Source organism: Cygnus atratus, chromosome 4 (genome assembly GCF_013377495.2).
Source record: "Cygnus atratus isolate AKBS03 ecotype Queensland, Australia chromosome 4, CAtr_DNAZoo_HiC_assembly, whole genome shotgun sequence".
Taxonomy (NCBI): Eukaryota; Metazoa; Chordata; class Aves; order Anseriformes; family Anatidae; genus Cygnus; species Cygnus atratus.
In genome coordinates, this window is record NC_066365.1 from 45,060,054 (window position 1) to 45,086,787 (window position 26,734).

Sequence of the window (26,734 nt, forward strand, 5' to 3'; positions counted from 1 at the left end):
GCTAAGAAGCTGTGCCAAAAGGAATCCATACCAGTCTGAGTCACTGCTCTGTATGTAGCAGTTGGATACATTGAGCATTACACTCTAGTGTTTTAATTATCTTACAGAAAATCAGCTTATTCCTGAAAGTACAGTTTTCTTATCTGTCCAGAGCGTACTGGGGCATGAGAAAGCAAGACAGAGAGGATGCAGATGAACACTTTGTGCTACTAAGGACTGAAGTATTTTAATTCTGGTTCACTACCTAAGTCACATTTTCTGCTTCCAGATTGGTTAGAAATTGCCTAACAGTTTTTAGAGGCAAATGTTAACAAAAACTGAATTTAAGCATTCCTGTTAACAAAATGGTATTGCGTAAGCATATATGGAATACAGAAACAAATTTGTTTAAACACTTGAATTCCAATAGAAAATGCTAGTGTTTCATCTTATCTAATAAACTGTTATCCTTTACATATTTTATTCTATTAGGATCTATTTTCCAGTAGTACAGTTTTATTGCAAGAATGGTGCTTACCCAATACATGCCATCTTTCTCTAATAATTACTCTTAATTCATAGCATTTTTCAAATGACTAAACACAGTATTTAGATCGCCTTATGGTACCTTTTGTAAATCTTCTTGACATAACAGGACACTGTCTAATTTTCCCTGTGAATATTTTTTTCCATAGAATAACAAGCCTCCAAATCCACCAGCTTATATCTTCATGATTGATGTTATCATACAGAAATATAAACAGTGGCCTAGTTAAACTCATATGTGAGGAACTGAAGACTCTGCTAGATAAGCTTCCAAGGTAAAGAAACATACGTGTGTTTTGCTTAATGTACCATACTGCAGTTTTCAAGAAGCTATGCATGTTGACAGGTAAAACCAAGAAAGTACAAAAAATGACAAAATTTACAACACAGGCATTTTTGAGGTGATAGTGACCAAATGTTAATTTTAAAATTGCTGGCAGTTTTTGAAAAACTTAGATTGATACCTGGGTTTACTATATGAACAGAAGGAATGTGTTGTACTGATCGAACATGTAGCATTCTTTCTTTTCTTCTCCTGTACTGACCTCTAGTGGTGTTACCAGCTAAGTCCCAGCTTGTAGTTTTGACTTTCCTTGCCGTAGTTCTGTTTACTGCAGTGCTGCTTTTCTCGTTAGATTAAGCAGAGAAATACCACAAACCAGAATCTCAAGAAAGTAAAGTCTCTCTAAAGCCAGTGTTGGTGGGTTTTATCTTTAGCTCTTTTTTGTTAATCAGCAGAACTCTTAGCTTGCTTTGTTGTGAGATTTTTCTACCCTGGTATGTATCTGAGAGGGGAGCAAATCTTGTAGGCAACTGACATTCTGTTAAATATGGCATGTTTGCTATGTCAGTATTAAACGTGTAGTAGTACTATTACTACTGATCTGTATTAATCACAGTATATTACTTTCATGTAGTTTTGTGTAGTTTTTAGTATATGTTTAGTGCAGTTTTCATTAACATTTAAGTAATGTTGACAGTTAAATGAAAGCAGTGGAAAGTCAGACTGAAAAAATTAAGTAGACAAGGTGTTTCTTAGCTGAGGCATACAAAAGGATTGAAGAGCATACAGAAAGAAAATGCATTCCAAATAGCAGTATTTGTAGAGGGAGAACAGGCTTAAGAAACAGAGGGAGCAAAGTGAGGAAGAGTGGGAGACAAGATCCTTGAGATAATCTGGGATATGTTAAAAATCTTTTTATCCTATGTGCTTGTTGGATCTCTGTACATGAAAGAAATTCCAGTTCAGTGTTGGGAGTTAGTTTGTCAGATGCCCATGTAAGACCATCCCTTGAGCACTTTGTCATTGAAGATTACACTGGAGACACGAGTGTTTGATACTGTCCTGCACATATCTCAGAGCTTTCTATCAGGATTGGTCATGACTCTGAATATAATAAAAGGCCGTGAGCATAGTAGCAAAAAACAATTGGCAGTTTAGGAGCACCTAGTCTTGAATAGAGAAAGTAAAGGAAAAATGAAAGCAAGTGTATCTACATCACAAGAAATAACATACTCTTTTCGTCACAAGCACTCTGTAGGTATCTACTGCTAAATACCCTGTTTGCATGGACAAAGTTTTCACGTCCACTGAAAAAAGCAGAATAAATAAATAAATAAAGGGCAGGCCCATGGGTTTCTTCAGAGTGGTCTGTTGCGTTTAAACAATATGAATTAAAAATAATCAGGCACTCACTCCACCAGCATTTGTGGTGAAACTTTTATTTTGGTGCTAAGACATGAACTTCACTGTGTGTTCATTTTCTGTTGCTGAAGAAAGACACCTGCAAAAATATTCTGCTGTTATCACATGAGGTGAAAACATCATGCTGGGAATTCACCCTGTGCTCAGATTTCCGGGAGCCCAAATTCTTTAAGAGGAAAGACTTCTGGTTAACAGAGCAATGTGTGTAACAAAAAGGCTTGTGGCAGGTAAGCCTGTGAGAATGGCTGAGAAGTGAGAAGTTAAAGCTAGCAAATAATGGATTAAGTTAGGTGTCTAGAGACTTTGTGTTAAAAGGGCTTTATGCTTCTGCAGATTTGCAGCACAGCAGAAAACACATTATTTGCTTGCTAGAAGTTTTAGGGCAAACACTTTCAAATTTAGATGTTCTAAACCATAACACTGATTCTCTATTTAAAGAAATACAGAGAAATATGTTTACAGAAATTGTGCTTCTGACCTCAGAAAATCAGGCTATTTGTACCAGTATGATTTTTAGACATACAACTTAAAAACATTTCAGTACATTTGATTCAGACATCTCATTCTGAGACGTTAAAAAGAACTAAGTGTGTTAGCTGCACAGGCAATCAGCTGCTGTGTTTGACAAGTGATCTTTAAAACAATGATAGAAGAAATCAAATTGTATAAAGTGTGCAGACTGCCACACTGTAAGGAGCAGTGTCTGATGAAATTGTCCCAAATACCTGCTGTGTAAAAGTGTTGGAACCAGTAGGATGACGCAGCTATTTCTCTTTGAAGTAGAAAAGTGCTGTATGTGCCTAAAGTTAGTAATAACTTGTCCTGAATGCTCCCTGTTAATCACGTTACTTAGAAAATAGTAGTATCTGATTGCTAGGAGTGATTAGAGACTTGCATTCAGAAAGGATGCATCTATTTGAGTTAGAGGATCTTGGAGAGATCATTTAAAATGCTTCTTTACGGAATGTGTTCATACTAGAATATTGGTTTGTTTTAAATTAAAGGTAGTCCCTTTCTCATCCAGCTGTTTCCACAAAACAGGAATCGTGGATTAGCATTCTTTATTGACACGAGTGTTAAAGATCGTAGACATGAAAAATCGTTTCCCTCCCAAGCTCAAGGTTTTAGATGAAGCTTGTAAAACTAAGAGAATGTGCTATTTTAGAAGTAATTAAGACTGATTTTTGGAATACGATTGCCTTTTACTAAACTTAGGGCTGCAGACCTGGTCTCATTAGTCTTATTAATGATACTGCTACTAATGACACAGTAACTAGTGCTTAGGGGAGTTACCTCCTGAAAAACAGCTCCTGAGCTCGCTGCTTGCAGTGTTCTTGCAGGTGTAGCTCATGGCAGCAGTTTGTGAGCTTTAGTTGGCCTGGGAACACACTAGGAATAACGAGAAATTTCTATAGTACATTTTCTGCATGATGCACAGCCGAGGGATCCAAGACCTTTTGCTGCTTAAAAGCAGTCCTGCCAAAGCAGAAGATTGAGCCACCGAACTCTGAAAGTCACCAGACATTCATTATTCAAGCCTAGTAACTGTTCTCTTCAGGCATTGATCATTAGTGTCACTGAATTACAATGTATTCTAAATAAAGCTGATTTTCTGATTGTGTCTTGTAAAGGATTGTCCTATTCCCTCTTTTCCATGTTTTGAAGACATGGTCTATTCTTTATCTTAGATACTCTTGCCTGCTTGAATGGGATGCACAGTTGTTAGGGTTGACTTTAATATATATTAAAAAATAAAATAAAATGACAACAGTTGATTTAATATGGTTGTTTTAATTTGACCTGAGGCAAAGACTGGGGCAATTACATCTGGTTGGTTGTTTGGTTTGTTGCTCCCAGTACAGATAATGATCTGAAAGCAGCCCTGCATTTCAAAGGAATGTTTTCATTGCAAGGCCAGAGTTTCAAAATTATAACCACTTGTTTTTTGTTTTTCTCACAGAGAAGAGCAAGAAGAATCCTGAGCAATTCGAATTGGTTTTGTCACTTATAACAAGGTCCTCCACTTCTTTAATGTACAAAGCAACTTAGCTCAGCCTCAGATGACGGTGGTCTCGGATGTTGGAATTTTTGTTCCTTTGCTGGATGGTTTCCTTGTTAACTCTCAGGAATCACGATCTGTTGTTAACAAGTAAAGTACAATAATTCCATATCTGAATAAGAGTTGAATGCTTAGAATAGGCATTTTCCCTTTAGTCAATTGTGTTACAGGGTTTTGGAGGATGCATGAATTTGTTGAAATGCTTTACAAGTCAGCAGATGCATCAAGTCCTGTATTTCCACCTCTGAGGGGAAGCAAAAGTGGTAGCAGCAACTCACAATGCTGAATCTGAAAGCCTGTTTAGACCAGCTGTGAGCCAGGCATCTTCAACTCTGCTTTGTCAGAAGTGGGAGGGCGGGTTGCGGCTTTGTGCCATGTTGCACGTTTTTCCTGGTTTTCCTCCTATATATGTGATGGACACCTAGCTATGACCTAAAGACTCTTAAGCCTTTATCCATACCAGAACTCCTTTATTTTTAGCTATTTTTGATTTAATGCATGTTCCTTTATGTTACCAGCTTTGCAATAATGCATTTCAATAGAATTTTAAAATTCATGTTTCATTTTATTCTGGCTGGAATCCTAAGAAATCAAAAATTTTAAGTGTAAACTTGCATTGTAAAGAACTTCCTCTATGAAGACTTTTGTTATGTCACATATTTGGGGATTATCCCAAATATGCTAACCAGTTGAGACACTGAACCTTTCTTCTTTCATAGCTTGTTGGACCAGATTCCAGAGATGTTTGCAGACACTAATGAGAGTGAGACCATCTTTGCTCCTGTTATCCAGGCTGGCATGGAAGCACTAAAGGTTAGAACGTTCCTCTCTGTAAAAGTAGTCCTTTAATTAGGACAAGACTTGATAACCTACAGGTTGCTAAAGACCAGTGCCAAATCCTTCTACAAATCATAATGGGAAATTAGAAAAAAATCACTGATTGTTTCCAGCACTGATGTCCCATTATTGTAACAGCACGTTTGAATTCTTTTGTTTAGAAACAACTGACAAGTGTAACACCTGTTTCCAGATTCTCCTCATTGAGGGAAACCAGTCATAGAATCATAGAATCATTTAGGTTGGAAAAGACCAGTCCCTGGAGTCATTTTCTTATTCAGCATTTAAGAGATAAGAAGGTGTTTAGTCACTACAGCATGTTTAATATAATTAATAGATAACTCGGGATGTTTGTACAGACTTCTAGATGCACACAAGTAGCTTTCTGTATGTCAGGGATATCCCTTGAAATGCTGGCATTTCTGTGGAGCGCTGCCAATTAAAAGAATGACACCATGATCCACCACAAGATTTGCAGAGGCAGAAAACAGCCAGTGGTGCTTTAAAATAGTTGATTTATCTGTGAGCTGTGTACAAGTAGATCTCAAACTTTGAGTAAATAAATTGAACCAAAATTACACAGCATCTCTCAAGTCCGTTTCTTAAATATTTATTTCTTCTTACACATAATAGTAAAAGGTATGTGTGCAAAATATATATACATTTGGTTACCACTTCTATCAAAATGTTCTTTCCCAGTATTTCACTTCTACAAAACAAACTTAACACCCATAAATGTAAATTTCCTTTTGATGTTGTTCCTATAAAAAAGCACTTCTCAAATAAACATTTTATTTAACTTGTATTTTAAAGTTATAAGTTGCAAGGATGTTCCCCGTGAATTATTAATATGCATATACATGTGTTCAAGAAAATAACTCATTTGAAAAGAGTAAAATGTATTCCTCTTTGAGATTAATAAATTTTTAGAAATCATATATGCATTTTAGACACATTGTCAAAAGCAGCGTCAGTAATTCTTGGTGTGTATTATGCCTGGTGGTAAGTCAATCTTGCATTCTTTACAGACTACTTTTTAAGAGTAATCGAAGAAATTGGCATTCGTGATTAAAGATAACTGTGCTATTAGGGGTGAGATTCAGCTCTGTTAAAAGTAAGATACTGTCTTTGATTGCATTTCTGCCATAGCAAGCAAATTTCTAGTTTTCCCAGAATGCTGTGGCTTATTTTGAAATGTGGAGTATCTGGTGGACATCTTAAGATCTGGAGGGGAAGGAGTACCGAAGCCTGTTTGTGTCGGTAGTCTTGGGTATTGCATTTCTAAACTAGATGTGTGGTTAAGCCTGGAGCAGGAAAAGGGCAAATGCCTCCTTCCTTCCTTTCACCTTCACCCAACTTCTTCAGTGCTTAAGGACTTCAGAATCCTGAAGACTAATCAATTTTCATTCCTATCAGCTGTCTCAATATCAAGTGAAAAACTGGATTTCGTAAATTTTGGTGGAAGGGCTTGTTAGCAATACAAAGATGCCTGTGGTACTGCTACAATTGCTGTTCTCTTCTTTGGAATTGAAGGTTTTTTGTCAGCAGTTTGCCATCCCAGTTTGCAAATCCTATGGCCTCATTAGAGTTCTAGATAACAATTGAAAACTTGAGTGAAACCAGCATTTACTTTATTTCTTAGTGACAGGAGTTAATGTTAATCACAAGTTTTGCTGCTCTGCATTTTAGTGTAGTTTGAATGTGGAATCTAGTCCAGGAATGTAATTGTCGTTCTTCTCTAAAAATACAATGGATAGCAGTGCACCCAAACTGAAAGAATCTTCTGTTAAATTACATTTCCTTTTAATTTATCCAATTTAGTGTTTTTATCTTTTATCCTTGTTGCTTGTTGCATAATGCTTGTATCTAACTGAAATGTCTCTAGGAGAGGTACTTCTAGTTTTTCCCATCAAGATTTTAGCGTCCCGTGTAGGAATTAGTGTACCGGTGCATCATCCAAAGGATCTATGTTAGACTAAGTTATTTACTGACATAAAATTCCCAGTTTGTTTTGGGACTTCACTTCCATCGAGTGTAAAGACTAAATGAACGATTTGGCTCTTAAGAACTTTTGCAGAAAGTTTGCACTGTTCTTAGAGACACCACAGCATATGAAAATTAGGCTTGTTTATCTGAGAAGTAGAATAAATGTCAATATGGTGTCTTTGCAACAGGCTGCAGAATGTGCTGGAAAATTGTTTATCTTCCATTCTTCATTGCCAACTGCAGAAGCACCAGGGAAGCTGAGAAACAGAAATGACAAAAAACTGCTCAATACAGATAAAGAAAAGGTATTTTCTACTTGGAGTTCACAAGGGATTTCTATTACACTGAATTCCTCTAGTATAGAGCCTTGGTCTTTTTCACTTCTTTTCTTTTACAAAGAATTGTTGATTAAATATATAATATTCCCATATTATACTGTGCCCTGATGATTTAGATATAGAGAATAAATATGTAGGTCCAATATAATATAAATATGTAATATATTATATAATAATATATTATATATATATACATTATATAATGTATAATTATATATAAAATATAATAATAAATATGTAGGGCCAATATAATTGGCCCTACAAGAACTCCGAGGCTGAAGTATGGTTGAGCAGCAACACCCATCAGTAAAGGAAATCGACCAGCTGCAAATAATTCCACCCACCAAGAGCCTTTGCTACCTGCAAGGTGTGATTTAGTTCTACAAGAACAGACTGAGTGTTCAATGTATATAAGTGGTGATGGAATGTATGAGCAGGGGCAACACGATTACAATCAAATCGATGTCTCATTTTTATTTTTCATTTGGGTATTTGGATTGTGATTGGCTACCAACAGTATCTAATGTTATCACATTTGTATTTTTTCAGTTCTGTGCAGACACTCTTCCAGTCTCAAGTAAATTATTACGAGACTTTAGCCAGGGATTGCGTGGCTAACGGCTGCTGCGTGAATTTGTTCCTCTTCCCAAATCAGTACGTGGACATAGCCTCCCTGGGTCTTGTCAAAATGTACACTGGAGGAACATTGTACAAGTACAACAATTTCCAGGTAAGTGGTGCAAGTTTCTTACCTGTCAGATAGTAACACCTGGAGATTGGTTGTTTTTATTTCAAAGCATGCTTTGACAGCGTGAAAGTAGAGCGACTCTAGAAAAATCATTTATAAACCGTAGGGGGTAAAATTCAAATGTATAAACAGCAGATCAGGCTCAAATAGGTATCTTGAGACTGTAATTTTACTTCTACAAGCTGGTTGGTATCTTAAAATTAAACCCACTTACCTACATATGGTGACATCTGAGCAGGGTAGTCAATTACTCCTGCATTTACAGTTAAAAATGCTTATGATACAGACACTCCTCCCCAAAAGAAAAGCCATAACAACACTCGTTTGTTTAAAATTTCATGGGAATCTTTATGGGGAATAGGGGACTTTCTCCATGTCATCAGCTGATCTGCAGAACCATTTTTTGCTAAGTGAACAAAGCTACTCTAATTTTTAAGGATGTACCACAAAATCCTAGCTAGCCTGCAAGGGTAGGTGCAAGGACGGACATTACTGGAGACAGGTTTGATTGAAAGGAATTCTGCTTGTCCAAGCCTAGTGATGAATTAACGGTGGATACTTGCACATCTGTGTTTCTGTTAATAAAGCAGCAACTGGCATTTCTTGCCAATTTTAAAAGAAAAGAGATGTTGTTTGTGAAAAGATTTGATGGGGGGAGGGCAGGAGCAGATTTCACACCGGGCTGGCAGAGTGTTGGATGTCTGCTGGTTTGCTGCCACCCCGTGGTGAACTGCACCTTGTGCTTTGTGCTTTCAGCTCAATTCAGATAGCCCCCAGTTCCTCACCGACCTCAGGAAGGACATAGAAAAAAAGACCGGCGTCGATGCAATAATGAGGGTTCGGACAAGTACAGGTAACGGTACCCGTTGGGAATGAAAATAAATATGAATGCATATGAGAATATAAAACTATAAGTAATACAGTGCTAGAAGTGCTCTACAGATCACTCGTAACATCAGGCTTCCTGTTTTAATTTCATTATGTACCTTTTGAACAGTATAGACTGGTAAAATGAGTGTGCCCTTACTGTATATACCTACTTAAATCTGCAAATGCAGTTAAGGTTTCTGATCACTATGCATGCCTCCTGAAATGCAAATAAGTTGTACAAAAGAGAGAGAGTTGTTGCTGGACACTTATGTTCTTTCATTACTTCAAATGAAATTACTGTTTCTACTTTTTGACCAATCATTCTTGCCTCAAATGCAAGTATTTGAGAAATACAAACACACAAAACGACCAAGTGAACAGTGCAAAAGGTTCTGGGGCGTCTCTGAGCTGCAGCACCCCTTCATGGCCCATCAGAACAGCTTCACTTTGTCCTCACAGTGGCTGTTGACTGAGGCTGCACACCTCTGAGGAGAAATGGTTCCCATTTTAGTAAGCACAATTGAATGATCAAAAAAGAAGTCACAAAATAATGTCACTTGTACCTGTTATTTTTAAATAAAATAATACGGTTTGTTTGTTTGTTCTAATCTGGCTACAGGCTTCAGGGCTACTGACTTCTTTGGTGCCATTTACATGAACAACACCACAGATGTAGAAATGGCAGCAGTTGACTGTGACAAGGCAGTGACGGTAGAGTTCAAAGATGATGACAAACTGAATGAAGACAGTGGCGCCTTAATTCAGGTAAAAAAAACTTAATGACATGCCATGTCTTGAAATTGTGAGTAAGAACTTTTACAGCCATAATTAAAAAAAAAAGTTATGCCGTAGCACTGAGGCAAGGAAGGTACAGCTTGCACAGACTCTGGTGTCATAGTACTACTAATAAAGTAAGTTTTCAATTAACTAGCCAAAGATTGCTACCTTGCAATGCCAGGCTGTTCCAAAACTAAAGAAATCTGTGCTTCCCTTCTTATTCCCTCAGTAATAGTTCCTGGAAATGCAGATTAGGCAATAATTAAAACTGGCATTTCTCTGCCTAATTGCCAACACGTGTGATATGCCTGTGCCTAACAAAAGACGTGCCCCAACCAACAGCAGATAACGCGAGGTTGCCATTTACTGTTCTAGGTATTTTGCCATGACATTTTTCTTTTATTAACGGCAGAAAATGTTACAGCTTGCAAGGTTTTGAACTTAAGCCATGGAATTACCTGAACTTTCATTTCTGCTCTGCTTAGCTTTTATCTTGCCCCTATAAATGCACTTCATAGGCTAGCAGTTAATCCTTGTACAAATACAGTACTGTGGAACATCCAGTTTGGTATGTCTGCCGTCACTTCCTGGAGCGGTGCTGCAGCAGTGACAGGAAAAGTGCGTGCCATGTAGATATTGTGTTTACCTGGCTTCCCTGTGACAGAGGCATGTGGCAGATCCAGTGCATGTCTGACTACAATCACCTGCAGTTGGTGTTTGCCCTGCAGACTTCAGTTTGTAGCTGTAGACAAGATGATGAGATTCTTTTTTGATTGTGGTGGTAGGAAACAAGCGCGTGCCAGCAAAATGTTAGCAGTCAGGAAAGCTTGAGCTCGGTTCCTTTACTTTCCATACTTGGAAAAGGGTTTTCCCAAATGCTAACATTATATTGCAGCAGAATTGGAGTCATAAGCAAATTTTTAAATTATCCCTCCAATTTTAATATCTAAGTCAATGGAAGGGACGAGATACAGGGGCGGGGTTAGAAGGACTTCATGTCACTTCGTAATCAATTTATCCATGTAAGAAGACCCACTTCACTTTTCAAGATTACTAAGTTTTTGTGTTGCTGTTGCTGATAACAGGATGAGCAGATATTTCTCAGCAAGCTTCTGATGTCTGGTATGGTGTCTTTTCAGTTATGTTCCTTCGGGGCACTCTTCTTAATAGCACGTTCAAATATTACACAATTACAAGGGATGCTTTACAGATTTCCAGTCAGTGGTCTCTTGTTTTCAGATGATACCATCAGTATGTAGCAAATGAGAGAGTAATAAGCCTTTCAATCAGTCATATATTTATATACTTTTATATACTTAGATACTTTTATGACATTTATATACTTTTAAGGCTAATAATTTTTATAATGCATTAATCTACTTCCACAAAATGTGCAGGTATGGTGTTCCTCTAGTTCATTAATGCTGAAGCAGCACTACTAGGCTGGGCTGTCCTTGGGCCTAATTACATGCCTTTTATGCACTAAGTGGTGGCTCTTACACAATGGAAGCTTTGAGGATCGGCTTTTTGTTTTAAACTCAAAATGAATGGTAATTGGTTCATCTGTGTTGCAGTGTGCTGTCCTTTACACATCAATAAGTGGACAAAGAAGACTGTGCATACACAATATTGGTTTAAACTGTAGCAGCTCCCAGTTAGCTGACATCTACAAGACTTGAGAGACTGACACACTTATCAACTTCTTTGCTAAGTCAGGTAAAGTTATAACAGATTGGTTTTGTTTCCTTTTTGCTTTCTCTAGGGGTGGAGGAAGAGGAAAGTAGGAGAGATGAAGTGATTGCCTAGTGGGAAATCGTGTTTTGTAACTTGCTATTCCAAGCCTGAGCAATTTGCAACTCTAGTACAAAATAGGAAAGAGAACTAGATTATGTATGTAGATATACATGCCATAAAAATAATGCCGGGGAAGGTAGCTAGAAACAGGTAGTGCACAAAAGTGTATAGGCATTTTTTTGTGAAGATTAATAAGCATCCTCTAAAATGATACAGGAAAGACTGAAAAAGCACCCATAGAGGTGAGTTTTACTACTTTAAAAACTAATTAAAAACTAGCAAAATGTAGATACTTTAAGTGTGTCTGTTATTAACATAATCTTTTGTTCTTCTGTATTTGTAGCTTTTAAAGCTATTCTAAGCCAACCCCTGAAGACGGTCAGAGAGATCCTGGTCAATCAGACGGCTCGCATGCTGGCGTGTTACCACAAGAACTGTGCCAGCCCGTCAGCAGTAAGCCAGGTAAGGACCTCCCTGCGTAAGTCAGGCTACTGCAGCAGAGGAACAACCACCCCTGTAATGTCAGCAGTGCCAGAAAGGGAAATTTCAGGACATACTTCTCATTTTTTCATCTTCTTTCAGGTCTGATTAATGGCAGGTTTGATTCAATGGCAGCAATTGCAGCACGTGGAGGCTGTTGTTCCGGGACAAATAGAAGTGCCATTGAGGAAGCTGATTATCATGCTCATACCAGACGGATAAGACAGCTGGTTTTCTTCCTGCTGAAATTATGTACTAATTCACACAAGTTTTCATTTTTTTTCTTCTTACACTGTTAAAAAAGTTAGTATTTTGATTTTTGACAATAACAGTCTTAATTGTCAAAGTTGAAAATGTGAGAAACACTCTGTAGCCAATAACATAGGCTCAGGCGAGGATCTCAGTTGAGAGGAGGCTGAAAGAATTTTAGTAGATAAGATAGGCTAATGAGCATGTGTAAGGAAGCCAAAAGGATTTTAGTAAATAAGACAGGTAAGGGACATGTACTATATCTTCCGCTACCTATTGTGCAAAGAAACTGAGGCAGGAAATTCTGGGATTCCTCACGAAAAACAGTTCCTGATAGAAAGCAGGAAACACATTTCAAGAACCAACTGAAACCGAATCTGCAGTTTAAGCGGAAGCTGAGAAGCTTATGAGTCTGCGCCTGAGATAAGAGGTCAACCAGCGGTGACGAGGAAGACTCGCTAATCTTCATCGCCACAACCCTCAGCAACCACTACCAGAAAACACTGCGCAAGCGTGGATAGGAGGAATTTATGAAAATGACTCCCTGGAACTAATTTTAATACAAAGCGGGGATAGGTCATGCATATGTATAGGCGTCTCGAGAAACTTCATGCATATGTAACTCTTCACCACATATAACCAAGAAAAGTGCTGCGCTGGGGTGCGCACGACTTTGGTGGGACTACCCGCCGTGCCGCCCAGCGCTGAATAAACATACCTACTTTACAATCTTACTGATTGTGGAGTTTGCTTTCCACACGTCACAGACACTTTTTAGTTTTTCCCTAAGCAAAATCTTGCTTTAGACAAAATTGTCTCCTTGCTTACTAATGAAAATTCTTATAGATAATTTTGTGACAGTAAAATTCTTAAGCATGTAGCTGCAAAAAATGCTCTACAGCACTCTGGTAAATACAAAAATACTCTTGCTTTCTTTTGTTTTTTACAGAAAATGAACCTTATAATGCATCAACCCTTCAAATGTTATAAATTTCTGGGCAGATTTATGTTTTTAATTATTAGTAGGGTGCTTTTGTATTTAGTTTGTATTAGGCTCTTTTTTATCATTTTGGTAAAAAAAGGATAATCAAATCTGATCCCTGTTTACGAACACCTCCAAGTACTTGTAGAAAAAGCTACCCAAAGCTTCCTATGTCCTAATCTCTAACAAATAATGCTCCACAGGCATTAACAACTCCCATTTGCCATATATGACTTTCTTAAATGCTTATGCCTCAGCATATCTTGCTTTTTAATAGTAGACTTATCTTATTGTACATTCTCTGCATCCTTTGGGATTTCTAAATGCTGGTCAGAAATTGGACACATCATCATTAAAATTGGAGTCATTCATGGGGTTTATGACATTTTGGTTTCTATTTGGTCTCTATAGCACAAATAAATAGCATCAATTCAGAGATAATTTTGAAGACCACTGAAAAATTTAACGTTAACAGCAAACACTGCTGCCCACTCTTGGCTCTCGATCCCTGAGGTCATTCTACTTATTCGTTATTAGGCAATGTTTTGTGATCATCTAAGGGAACTGGAACCATGATCCATTTATTTTTCCAGTGCATGGAGAAGCAAACACAGTGCTGATGTCTGCCTATTCATTGCACCTTACATGGAAGGGTGAAATCAGGTCTGAACAGGCTTTTCCTGCATGGGAGTGGCCATACAGTTGTCATCTTTCAAGCAGGTGTACATACACCATGAAGAGATAAAACTGCAGTAGGACATACCGGCTCTCCAAGAGCACCGCTGGGGTTTTGCCTTCCCTCTGATATGTTACCTAACAAGGACAGAGAACAATCCGTGCACCCTCCAGGGAGAAGTCACACAGTCACAGGAGTTCTGGGAGCCACACTTTTCCAGATGTGACTCCTTCCTGTCCAGTATTCACTATTCTAGTGACTCCAAAAGGTGCCTATAGACACATACCAGAGGAGAGTTTGCAGGCAACACCCCCTTATCAGACTACCAGAACATAGCATGTCCCTGGCAGATACTGTTCCAAAATAGCACAGACACATCATTAGTCAGGTGGTACTTCAGCTGATGAAGTAATACGTTCCTATAGGTTAACAAAAAGATGTTTCTACCTAAAGCAAATAGCAATAGGCTCCAAGACTATCAAACGTGGTCAATCTGACAGTCAAGCTTCCTTTTTACAGTAAGATACATAGGGTACATTGTTTACCTATTCTGAGTTGCAACATGATCAAAAGCTGCTCATGGAAGGGCATCCTGGCATTGTTATTAGGCATACGAAGTTATTACTCGTGCTAAATGTGTTCCTCTGACTTCAGTTGTATGGGTCCCTGGTATTTCCATGCAAGTTTTGCCATGCCACAAAGACAGCAATGCTGACTGCTCTACGTCAAAAAAGCCCTTAGGTCAACAACACAACATCAAGAGAGCAAATGCAGGATGATATTCAAGCATCTCTTAACACCTAGCAGTACCAGGATTTTGTTTAACAGGGTGAGAAAGGTTTGCAAGTGGCACTGACCAGAGCATTCTGCACTCTAATAGCTGTGAGGTGTGTGTTCACACAGTGCAAACTGCTAAGACCACCTCTCTCGCTATTAAAATGCTACCAGTTGTAACAACAAAAAAAAAATAGGCCCTCTTTTTTTTGGCTTTTATGTTTGTTTGTTTCAACCTCACATTTAACAAACTCCTCACCTGATCGCTGCTCGAGACTGAAATCATCTCTGGTAGTTTTAGTTTCCTTTTAAAGAAGAGCGAAGCACATGCTTCACTTGTGAAAACTGCCAGAACAACCTTAAAGATCACTTGTTATAAGGTAAGCAATTTCATTCTGTATATTCATTCATGGAAACCACACTGCCTTCATGTACTCAAGTGCAAATATCTACTGCTCTGGGTCCATACTCTAACTGGTCTATGTCTGCTGTTCTTTTAGGTCAGCACGGATCCCATCTATGACACAAAACAGATCTGTGTTTGCATCTGACCACCACGCAATTGTGCTATTTATGGTTTATCTCTGCCTATCAACAGAACAATTATGACAACAGTAAAGAAATATGTTTAAGCATTGTATGAATCATTAGGCTGGTTGTAACACATTTAGGTCTGACCACACAAGCATAATTGTTTCCACCGAAGGCAAATTCAGCCATTAGAGAACCTTATTCATCCAATCCAGCATCTTAGGCAGGACTGCATCTTTGTATCGCTGGAGCAAAGAGCCCTCCACGTGTTCTGACTACATTTGTTTGCTTCTGCGGTGTACAGATACCTGTCAGATGGGCATTGCATGACTCTCAACATGCATCTCGCATGCCATCAATATGGATCTTGCACACAGTTTGCATACCACCAGTGCTGATAACAGCAGAATGTGTCAGTACCCCACATTCATCGCACTGATTAAATGCATAAAATGCCCTCACTGTCCTAGGGTAGAATGAACTATAAATTACAGTGCAGGGACGGGAACTGCTGCACAGGTCCTGAAAGATGCCAGCATTCATGTCCATTTTCACCCTTTTCTCCACAAACAGCTATGTAACTGGTCACATCCATCCGTTCTTGTTGCCACCACCATGGCAACATGATCCATCATAGAGTTGTTTGTTCCAATACATCACTTCAGTTGTATTGTATTTATTACCCACTCATTGAATGCCCTGCGACCTGTGTTGCAAGAAATGCCTAATAGTTGTTTCCTGTTCATCTCAGTCATTCTGCATCACCTGGACACTTTGTCATCCCTCATTTATGTAGGTGTTGAGGGGGGAAAAAGTCTTAGCCTGTCCATCTCTCTACTGTGAGAACAGGTAAGAAATTCAACAATTTTCTTCTTTTAAATACTCATACCGTTTACAGATATTTAACGTATAGTTAAATCATTAAGTGTGCCAGAGCTAGCCATTCTCCCTCTAAATCCTGCTGACAAGTTAAAGGGACAAGAAATTGTGCTGGAAGTGTTAATCTCATATGCATGGTAAAAATACAGAAAAATACACGTATAACATCCCAAATTGATGGAAAAAGCCTTTGAGAAACTGCAAGTGCATTCATCTTATTTAAAAACTCAGGAAATGAATGTCTAAGACTAAGAAAATGCTTATAGCACGCTTACATACAGTCCTGATGAGTGATGAAATCAAACATTGCCTTTCCCGAAGTGCAGAAACCGTGGTGGCCTTGACACCAGATCTCCGATCACATTTCTAAGAACGGAGGAACTTTAACTTCTCTCTTCCTCCGGTTTTGTTTTGTTTTCCTAGGGCTGTCTTCTGGCTGATCTAGTCCGGAACACCTGCGACGTGTGAGAAAAAGTACTTCAGTGCAAATATGTCACTGATGTTTTGAGGCTTTAGCAGAGCAGGACGCGTTATACCGCTACTGGGAGCAACCCGCCTGCCCCAACCGCGGCACGGCTCCAACCTTCGTGATTTTGTGATTCTGTGAGTTACACGTACGGGAGGAGCTACTGACCCGGCCCCGGCTCCCGCCCCGCCGCGGCTCCCCTCAGCGGCCGCCGAGCGCGGCCCGGCCCGGCCCTGCCGCCGCCGGCCGCTGGGGGCTCCCTCCGCCGCGGCGGGCCCGCCATTGTCGGGGCATGGAGGGCGAGAGCACGTCGGCCCTGCTCTCGGGCTTCGTCTTCGGCGCCCTGGCCTTCCAGCACCTCAGCACCGACTCGGACACGGTGCGTGCCGCGGGGCCGGGCCGGGGGCCGCGCGGGGCGGGGAAGGGCGGCGGGGCCGGGCGGGCTGCCCGCCGCCATGTCGCAGCCCGCCTCCGGCCTGCCCCGAGCCGCCTGCGGGACCGCGGCCGGGCCCGGGCGCTGCCGAGGCCCCGCCGCAGTAACGCCGGGAATCTGGGGCTCTTTGTCGGGGAAGGCACGAGGAGGCGGCCCGAGGTGGGGCGCAGCCATACCGTAGCCCTGCTGCTCCTGCAGCGGCTGATAAAAGTTGTGGGGTGAGCCCTGGACAGCACATGCCTAACCGCACACTCCTCGGGTTTGAATAAAAATATAAGGGATAGCAAACACTCGAGTACACTTTAACTTTTTTTTTCCCTTACCTACTTGCATCTGTTTACAAATGAATGAGAATCTGCTTTGTTTAAAAAAAAATGGACAGCAACAGCTTTTTTCTCCACCCAACACGTTTGCAGTTACTGTTAATATCAGAGCAGCTCTGCTAACACGAACTTACCTTTTTTCCCCTAAAAAGGAAGGATTTCTCCTCGGAGATGTCAAAGGCGAAGCCAAGAACAGCATTACTGACTCACAGATGGACGATGTTGAAGTGGTTTATACTATCGGTCAGTGCACCCATACCTCTAATAGCGCTTTGGTGTCAGGGCATATATGGCTACATGCATCTGCTAGATCCTGGGGGCCCCATTAACACCAAAATACGCATACCAAGTTCATTTTACAACACTTCAATTGCTGAAAAAAATTGATCTGAAAAAGTTGAAGATTTAAACAGAAATACAAATTCTTAACTCCTTGATTAGTTGTTCTTTGCCAATCTTCTCACATTACAAATAACACAGGGTTTAGACTTCCTCTTTGTCTTAGCTATGTCACTTCACCCCTGCTCAACTACAATTACCTGGCAGAAACTTGGCATATTTCAGTGATGTGAACTCTAATGCATTAGTACCTATTTCAAAATTTGCAGCTCATAAAATACTTAATGTGAATGATGCAAACTATACATTTCATTGAGCAGATGAAACATGTATTTTGCCTTAAAATTGTCACGGCATTAGGACTAGATGCATGTATTACAGTAGCCCTTACGAACAATATACGTATACACGAATTTAACCCGCTTCTTTTAAAATACTGTCAATAGATCAAGAAAAAGAACCATCTAATACAGCATGTCTTCTTTCCAACTTTACTGGAAGCACTATAGAGAGAATTCATGCCTCATTTTCCAGTTTTACCCTGGGACACAATTAAGGAAGGTGTGACACTTTCCTCTACTCAATTTCACTGCTGAACAAGAAGTATGGGGATTTTTTTTTGTGGTGCCCCTAGTCATATTACGCAGATTTTTCACACAGGCAGAGTTAGTTGCTTCATATTTTTTGGAGTTTTATTTATTTTGCTAACTTGTGAAAATGAATATAGTGGAGAATTTGTGTAAAGAAAAGCTTTTTCAAATGCCACCACCTACCCTCTTTTCTGGTAGTCAATTTCCCAATTCTGATCATATACCCTTTTTCCAGCCTAGTTTTCCTAGCTACCAGCATCTGTGCTTTGTTGCAAAGTAACTTAAGTGAACTGTTTCATATTGCATTCTATTCCTGTAGTCAACAGGAAAGGAAGGGAAAAACAAAATAGCAAGTGTGATTTTGCACTTGACAAAACCAAAATGTATCAAATATACATAACTTATGTAAGTGGTTCCCCTTTCCATTTGAAGAAACTTTGTTACACTTATTTCCTTTAAGATTAAGAAGATAACTTGAGATTAAGTAGATAAATGGATATAAAGAAAGACTTCTTTCTTGTTCCTTTTAACAATTCACATGACAGCATACATAAAAATGTACATCTTGAGCTGACAAACCCAAAGTAATATTGCTTTCTCATTTCAGATATACAGAAGCATATACCATGCCACCAGTTGTTCAGGTGAGAATTTTAAGTAAAAAGATATGGAAACAATTAATATTAACCCTAATTTTAGCTCTACAGAAAGTTAAACTTGTATTACATGATAGAAAAAAATCACGGAGCCGTAACAATGAATGCAGGGTCAGCACCATGGAATTACAGATGCAAAATGCCTTATGTTAATTTTATATTGGATCTACAAGCTTTCTTTGTGTTTATCTCTAACTAAAATACAGGTATGGTGCACCACATTCTAGTGAGTGCTGCAGAACTGTATAAGCTACAGAACGATGTCAAACTGCTGCACAAAAAGCAATGATTGCTTTTCTAAAAGAACACATCCTGACCCCTCAGCCTGTAAGAAGAGAAAAACAGAAATGCAGAGTTCTAAGTAGGGCAGAAGAAAAACACACGAGTCCCACGTCAGGAGTCATTTCACAGACCAGTAGTATTTTGAGTTCTATCATAAACAGAAACACAGCTGTGCAGGTTTACTCCCTGTAAGAGGAAGATTGCAACATGATTCCCCTCTCAAATCTTCCTAAAAATTAAGAAATCAAGATACCGCTAGAGAGGCGCTTCATGTCAGATTGAAGGCATTTTTTGTAGTTGTGACTCAAGTATACAGATGTTACCTTTGTGTCCCAGTAGCCCTGATGCCAGAAGAGCATCTGTGCTGTTAACAAGACCACCTCAACAGCTGTTTACGCAAACAGCAATGAAAGTAAGTGCAGTCCTACCACAGGGGCTGTGTCAGCACAACTTTAATGGCTTTTCTCCCTCCAGTACACCTAAGGCAAGATGACTGCCAAATCACTTGGAAATAATTACTTCCTACAGTAGCATTTTGTCCTAACTGTCATAATTTTCTTCTAGCTTTTATAATTCTGCAGGGGAACTGAACAAACCAGCCCTGAAGAAAATACTATCTGGCTGTAAGAAGGTATTTTATTTTCAAATCTAATACATACCACAGGGCCACCTCAGATTTTGAGACTTGTTCTGATCGGTGGTATTAAACTATTCCATCTTGTATCTAATCCCTCATACTGCTTGTCAAGGCACCTGCATTATTTATCCCCCCTAAAGAATACTACCCATTTAGGTTATCTTTGACTAAAGTTTGCCTCTCTGTATTATCCCAACTTGATTTTTTCTTATTAATTTCTCAAGTGAACTCTTAAAACCTTCCAAAGGAATTCCACCAATTTCTAGGTTGAGATCAACTGAGGTCAGCTCACTCCGCTGGTTAAGCACCACGTGAACAAAATCATGTACTGTTTTCTCTGTAGAATGTTTTACAAGGGGAAAAAGTACAAGCTGGAAAGCAGCAAACAACTAAGTAGTCAAACCAAGTTTGCAGACTTACAAGATTGAGCCAAACCTCAGTAAACAAGCCAATTCAGTAGATTTCACAAGGATAGAAACTGTCATACCTAGAAAATGGTCTTGGATGCTTTAAGAATTGAAAGTATCTCCTTATGTGTACAGGAGAGTTCACACTCATGAATCTTACTGGACCCTCCAATTTGCTTTGTTATGGCATGCAAGGACATTAAAGAATAGTACTGATGAGTTTTCTTCTGTCTGCAGAACGTAATAGGATGGTACAAATTCAGACGCAACACAGACCAGATGATGACATTCCGAGAAAGACTTCTTCATAAGAATTTACAGTCCCACCTATCAAACCAGGGTCTTGTATTCCTTCTGTTAACTTCTAGCGTGATGACAGAAAGTTGTTCAACTTACAGACTGGAACATGCCTTACACCGGCCACAAGAAGGGTAATCAGTTTGTTCTCTAGTTATGACAAAGCCGTTAAGTATTATATACACTATGATTTGACCTTCTTTATTTGACTCTTTTTTTTAGTTGCAGCTGGATTACTATTAATAATAGTTTTTTACTCTAGAAAGCGTTAAGAGTTAAATATTTTTTTTATACTGGTAGAGCCCTTACAGGCACAGCTGAAACCTCACCCTCAAGGTTTGTTCAAGAACTTACTGATTAGCAAGCAATAGGACAAGAGGAAATTGCCTCAACTTGTACCAGAGGAGGTTTAGGTTAGAAAGCAGAAAAACAGGAAAAGTTTTGACTGAAAGGGTTGTGAAGCATTGAAACAAGCTGCCAAGGCAAGCGCTTGACTCACCATCCTTGGAGGTATTTAAAAGATAGATACATACAGTGCTTAGGGTCATGGTTTAGTGGTAGACTTGGCAGTACTAGATTAATGGTTGAATCTGATCTTAGCAGTCTTTCCCAACCAAAGTGATTCTATGAATCCACAGACTTGCAATTATAATCATGTGCAGTGCCAGCACTGGACTGCCAACTCATTTACACAATAACCGTTATTGGTGAAATCGTTATTTTACCAAACAGGTAACTGTTTAGTTTTCATCTTTATGTGTAAGTGAAGATGTATTAAATTGCTCATTGAACTATTTGAAGCTGTTGGTAGCTTTTAATCAGCTTTAGAGGTATCGCCACTCACTGCTAACGTGCTACATTTAACAAAGTACTGCATTACTATACAACTGACATTCAAAAGCAGGGAAAAAAATCCACCCAGGCAGTGCTTTAAGTCTCCTCTCTTGCAGGAGGATTTGTTTGGACTTTGTGATCTGTGATACGACTCTTCCAGCAACAGTTAATGCTGTATGCCCCTGGTTGCAATGCTTACTGTGTAGGGACATCTACCTACTCAAAAGGCGTTGAAACATTTTTTCATACTTATGCTTTTTAAGTCTTTTTCAGAAAGTCCCCTTGGTGGTTACCAACTTGGGTATGGCCGAACAGCAAGGTTACAGAACAGTGTCTGGTTCCTGCGTATCTTCTGGCTTTGTGAGAGCAGTAAGACAACACAGGTACAATACACAACTTACATACCAGTATCCGTAGCTTTCCAGTAAGGCTGGCATAACCACTTGCTTTAGTTATTCCCAAGTGCCTCTACTGATAGCACAGCTACACCCTGCTCACTTCATTTCCTGCAATTACCAGCCTTGGCAAGCAACTTAGAAATTAGTTGAGCCATGTGCTTTGCAGAGAGAACAGTCTCAAAACTGGCACCGAGTGCTGAGCTAACCTACATGAGGTAACCGGAACTGATACTTCTCTCTCAGTGACAGGGCGTGTGAAATGATACAGTCCTGTTAGAACAGGAGAGCCCATCCAGATTTTTAGCCTGGAAAGAGCAGTTCATACCTAACTTTTAACTCAAACTAAAGCTTTGGGTTACTTCTTGAGCCTCCTAGTTTTATGCATTCGCCAGTAGTCAGCGCCATCTTCACTTAATTGGTATCTTGTGAGTAAAACCTTTAACAAGTCTACCTCAGGAATTGCTAATTCTAAATCAAACTAATGAATACAGACTTAACACATCTTTCTGGACTGAAGCTCCTTGAAAGTGAACACTAGTATCCATTTACATCATTAGTTTTGAATTATACAATTTGTTCTTTGTCTGCAGGTCAGACTTCTTTTATGAAGATGGATCCTTACAAGAGGTTCGTAAGATAAATGAGATGTATGCCACCTTGCAGGAGGAGCTGAAGGTCAGTCAAGTATATCTGCTGGTACAGGTATTTTCACTACTACTATAAAATAAAGCAAAGGGTGTAGCATCCTGCAATAAGGCAAACAAAGCTAATTCAAACAAAAGATCCGCAAGTTCTTGGCTGTACATTATCTTCTCAGAGACAAGCTTCTATTCAATCAACTTAATCAATAAATCCTTAGGGACACTAAAAATTCCTCAAAGTAGGATTGTTCCTAGGGTGTGGTCTGTACTTTGCTCCCATTTACCCAAAAGTTCTGTAGCAAGTAAGACACATTGCATCTGGTACAAACAAGGTTTCAGTTCTTACCTTCAAAACCAGCCTCAAGCTTCTCATTTCAGCTTTTCAATACTCTGTGTCTAACACGAGCAACAGTAGCTTTAAGGTGTTTGCTACAACACTAAATTCAATTTATGTGCATGCAGTTAATCTCAAAATGGAACTTGCCTTGCAGAATATATGCTCTACAGTAGAAGTCAGCGAACGGTCTGTAGAGAAACTCCTAGCAGAGGTGAGCCAATTGAAAGAAGAAATAAAGAGAAAAAAGCAACACAAAAACTCTTCAGGTAAGTTATATCCAGCGCTAATATTCATAAGGCTGCCAAGTTTAATTTCATTGGCATCAGCAGAAAACACTCAAGCTTGAAGCCACCAGAACAAAACCGGTACAAGTTTGAGAGGGTCTTCAACTCTAGCCTTTGTTTTTTCAGGGGAGAAAAAAAATCACCCAGAAGAGCCCAAGGAAAATGTTTTGCTTTGTCAGGCACTGCAAACCTATTTCCCCAATTCCGAGCTTCAGACATGTATTGTTTCCTTCAAAGGAAGAAGGATATCCAAGAATTGCTGTAAGACAGACCATAATATCAATATCATGGACAAACTGACTCTCATGGTAGAGGAAAAGGACTTCCCTGAACCTGAAACAAAACAATTAACCAAGCGCAAAGTCAAAGGGACCACCACAGGACCGAAGTCTTTTAAGAAATCCAGATCACTGCAGCTTCACCAAAAGTTACGTCAAGATCAAGAGGACAGCGACAAGGAAAAGAAACTTACGCTGAGTAGCGCTGAAACAGACGAGGAGGTGCTGGAGAAACTGAAAGATACAAACGAATACCCACACTCTCCCACTTTCTGATGACTTAACAGCTTCCCCAAACATATTTGCACAAAAAGCTACTGCCAGCATATTAAAGTAACATACCAATTCATAGCACTGCAGGGATGGAAATAGCTTACTGAATCTTTGTCAAGTACAAAGATTTATTTTAACGCATTAATTCTGTTCGGCGTAAGTTGAGCAGAGTCCAGGTCACATTCCCTCATTTGGCCTTCCAGAGTTAAGCCTGTATTTTCTCTCTCTCTCAGGGTTTTAAGACTACACTAGCAGGGCGTTAGCAGTCAAGTCATGTCAAATACTGCCTCCGTGACACAACCTCAAGGTGCTGCAGAAGAACCCAAGGCCACCCCATCAGTGAGCCTCACCTCAGCAGAAGCCGAAGCCGAGAACATCAGATCCAAGGCAACATCCTGAGGAACAGCTGTTTACATATATAGCCACAGTCTTAATATTTTCTCCTATCATTAGCTCTCCAGCATTATATTTTCCCCTTCCAACTGAGGGAAGGAAAAAGGAGCAAACTCGAGCAAGACTTTTGATAACTTCAGTGGTCCACACAGCTGGGGATTTGTGCTATCCCGCTAGGCATTCATTATTCCTTCCAACAAGTTCAGAGACTTGACACTGCAACTGACCACCCTTCAGTCAGTGACGCAGTGCAGCAACCAGTGACATTCCCAATAAAGAATTACAGAAGCAGTACGTTTAGTTTTATTGTTTATTTCTTTACAGTATATAACTCTCAATACTTAACATTACAAATTTTGGGGTCTGTAAGAAATGATGTGTTCTTAAACATAACTGGCATAAATCCTGTAAGAAAATAAGATGAGGGGGTTTTTTTCTTAAATCAACGGTAAGCTTGACTTACCAAACACCCAAGGAAGTATAACGATACTTACCAAGTACCTGAGCTCTTTTAATGGTTTTTGAAATTTCCTTCTGCTTCTTGTTACACAAGCCTAAAGAAAAAACATTTTTAGGCTCCTGACTTGAACAATAACTCAGTAATAAGTTAAGGGACTAAATCATTTAGTTGCAAATCCTTCTAGTTTTGTCCGAGTCTTCCTATAAAAACCTCATGTGTGCCTATACAAACTGCTAAAATACAGAAAATAATTAAATTTCTTCAAGTCTACTCATGAACATAAAGGCTTCAAAAATGTGTATTACCAGTAGTAATGACTTGTGTAAACATATCTAATAAAATCTGACCTAAGCTCTAAAAGACCTTAACATCAAAGAGTAAATAGGATTTAATTTCACATACCTGTTAAATGCCTGCCATAAATGCGGCCAGTATATGGAGATACAAACTGGGACAGAAGCTATTAAAAAAGAGTAATATCAGTTCGTGTTATTTGTAGTTCAGAGAAGCTTCAGCATATTTTATTCCTCGCATTACATTTTTAATATTTGAAACTGTTTCTTACAGAGCTTAGTTCTCCCAGACAGGGGAACAAGGACAGCTTGGAAGTCCGTAGCATCCTGCATGCCACATTTAAGTCACAGTAAAGTAGAATTAGAACAAAGCGCTCCTTTTCAAGGACACCAAGTTTCACATTTGTATATATAGGCCCAGGGGGCTGAAGAGGTTCCATGACACTACTTCACCCCTTCCTGTGAACTTCCTCACCCAGTTAACCTTGGGCTGCTGCCTCCCACCCTTTGAGCACAAGCCCGTTACCTTTGTTATCTACGCACACCTTTTCAAAGTACTCACCTGAACATTCTTGTAGTCCACCTTTATCCCACACAAGACACACTTTTTAGGAGGTTCTTTATAAGGATTCTCCATTTCTATGGGCTGTAATTAGACAATCATTAACAAGCTGCAACACTGCAGGTAAGCGATCAGTTTGTACTTGTTTTAATTTACGCCGTAAAGAAAAACAGAAAGTGCCTTAACGACAGTGAGGATGTTTAGCACAAGTGACATTTCTCAAGCATTAATATGAGTGCAGCTGTCTTTACCTATAGTTGTCAAACGCACTGCGTGGTACTTAACAACCTAAAAATCCGTATTCCACATAACTAAATGACCAATGCAATCTCAACTGTCAACGTGACCAATCAATTATAGTCATCATTAAGATGAAAGTTACACCTACTATTGAGCAGAGAATATCTACAGAGAACAGTAACAGAATAGCACTGACTACTCCTGAAAAGCTTCTTTTAAGACCACTCCAAGGGAAGCGTCCCAGGCCTGCTCGTGCCATCCTTTAAGGAGGCTGTTGGAACCCACTCCTGCGCCCTGAGGAGCCGCTCTCAGCTTCTGAGCACACCTGGCACCAGCACCTCCCCAGCCATCAGCACAAAAAAGCTTCGCTGCTCCAGCAACGTAGATTACCATTGTGTACGTGAAGAGACTTATTTCACAAGTCACGCTAGAGAGGAACATGTTTGCTGGCAACAGCCACCACACCAATGAGGCCCGCTACGCGTTTTCTGAGGTAGTCACAGAAAAACTCTTCAACGCTTGGTTTGCGCACGAGCTACGGAAACGACGATATTAAGCAACGACAGTCACGACAGCAGACCGTGTCTCAGCAGTCACTTGCATTATTAACACCCAACTGTAAGCTTAGGAGGAAATCACAAGCGCACCACCTGCGGCGGCCAGTACTGCAAGGCTTCCCTTGCCCAGAAGGGCGCCAAGCACAGAGCACCGAGGCGCTTCGCTACCTGCTTTTGCCGTCAGGCCCCCCCCCGCCGGCGGGCTAACGCCCTCGCAGGGTTACGAGGCGACCCGCCCCGCGCAGCCGCCCGTACCGAGGCGCGGCCCTTACCTGGTCGGAGCCGGGCAGCGCCTGCTGCTGCAGGAGGCGACGAGGCCCTTCCCCCCGCAGGGCTGCAGGGGACAGAGACAAGGCCGTGAGCAGCAGCGGCGGGGCGGGGGAGCCCCGAGTCACCCGCCCCGAGCCGCCCCCCCCGCTCACCCGGCGCCCAGCTCCGCCGCGCCACAGCGGCCACCACCCCCCGCGCCGCCATCTTGCCCCCGCGGCCGGCACCGCTCCGTCACTTCCTGCCCGCCGCAGCTCCCGCCCGGCTCTCTCGCCAA

At 40.2% G+C, this 26,734-nt stretch overlaps 2 protein-coding genes, 1 long non-coding RNA gene and 1 pseudogene across 5 annotated transcripts; 2 read left to right on the forward strand and 2 right to left on the reverse strand.

The window, feature by feature from the left end:
* The window catches only part of LOC118252062 (protein transport protein Sec24D-like), a 197,784-nt pseudogene extending 184,682 nt beyond the window's left edge, over positions 1–13,102 (forward strand).
* Positions 5,716–16,895, reverse strand: LOC126913281 (uncharacterized). 2 transcript variants are annotated; one of them, XR_007708170.1, is made up of 3 exons: positions 16,794–16,895; positions 16,486–16,665; positions 5,716–7,369 (listed from the first exon to the last, which is right to left on the reverse strand). It is a non-coding gene; the product is annotated as an uncharacterized LOC126913281 (long non-coding RNA). The 2 variants fall into 2 exon arrangements; XR_007708169.1 differs by having other exon boundaries at positions 16,747–16,815.
* On the forward strand, positions 16,886–24,372 carry ABRAXAS1 (abraxas 1, BRCA1 A complex subunit). 2 transcript variants are annotated; one of them, XM_035546826.1, is made up of 9 exons: positions 16,886–17,055; positions 17,585–17,675; positions 18,969–19,005; positions 19,864–19,930; positions 20,581–20,774; positions 21,738–21,857; positions 22,463–22,547; positions 23,005–23,116; positions 23,261–24,372. In XM_035546826.1, exons 1-9 carry the CDS (start codon positions 16,969–16,971, stop codon positions 23,686–23,688), a joined length of 1,221 nt encoding a protein of 406 aa, XP_035402719.1. In that variant the 5' UTR covers positions 16,886–16,968; the 3' UTR covers positions 23,689–24,372. The 2 variants fall into 2 exon arrangements, with proteins under 2 accessions (XP_035402719.1, XP_035402737.1); XM_035546844.2 differs by having other exon boundaries at positions 16,933–17,055; positions 19,881–19,930.
* Positions 24,359–26,732, reverse strand: MRPS18C (mitochondrial ribosomal protein S18C). Its single transcript, XM_035546871.2, has 6 exons — positions 26,613–26,732; positions 26,463–26,524; positions 25,394–25,477; positions 24,941–24,998; positions 24,573–24,632; positions 24,359–24,483 (listed from the first exon to the last, which is right to left on the reverse strand). Exons 1-6 carry the CDS (start codon positions 26,662–26,664, stop codon positions 24,413–24,415), a joined length of 387 nt encoding a protein of 128 aa, XP_035402764.1. The 5' UTR covers positions 26,665–26,732; the 3' UTR covers positions 24,359–24,412.
* Positions 26,733–26,734: the final 2 nt, after the last annotated feature.

Coding starts and splice junctions, on each gene's coding strand:
- ABRAXAS1 (XM_035546826.1), top strand. CDS start 16,969: ATGGAGGGCGAGAGCACGTCGGCCCTGCTCTCGGGCTTCGTCTTCGGC. Junction 17,676..18,968: donor TGAAGTGGTTTATACTATCG/GTCAGTGCACCC, acceptor TTCTCATTTCAG/ATATACAGAAGCATATACCA. Junction 19,006..19,863: donor CCATGCCACCAGTTGTTCAG/GTGAGAATTTTA, acceptor ATTTTCTTCTAG/CTTTTATAATTCTGCAGGGG.
- MRPS18C (XM_035546871.2), bottom strand. CDS start 26,664: ATGGCGGCGCGGGGGGTGGTGGCCGCTGTGGCGCGGCGGAGCTGGGCG. Junction 26,525..26,612: donor GCGGCGGAGCTGGGCGCCGG/GTGAGCGGGGGG, acceptor TGTCCCCTGCAG/CCCTGCGGGGGGAAGGGCCT. Junction 24,484..24,572: donor TAAAAGAGCTCAGGTACTTG/GTAAGTATCGTT, acceptor ATTTTCTTACAG/GATTTATGCCAGTTATGTTT.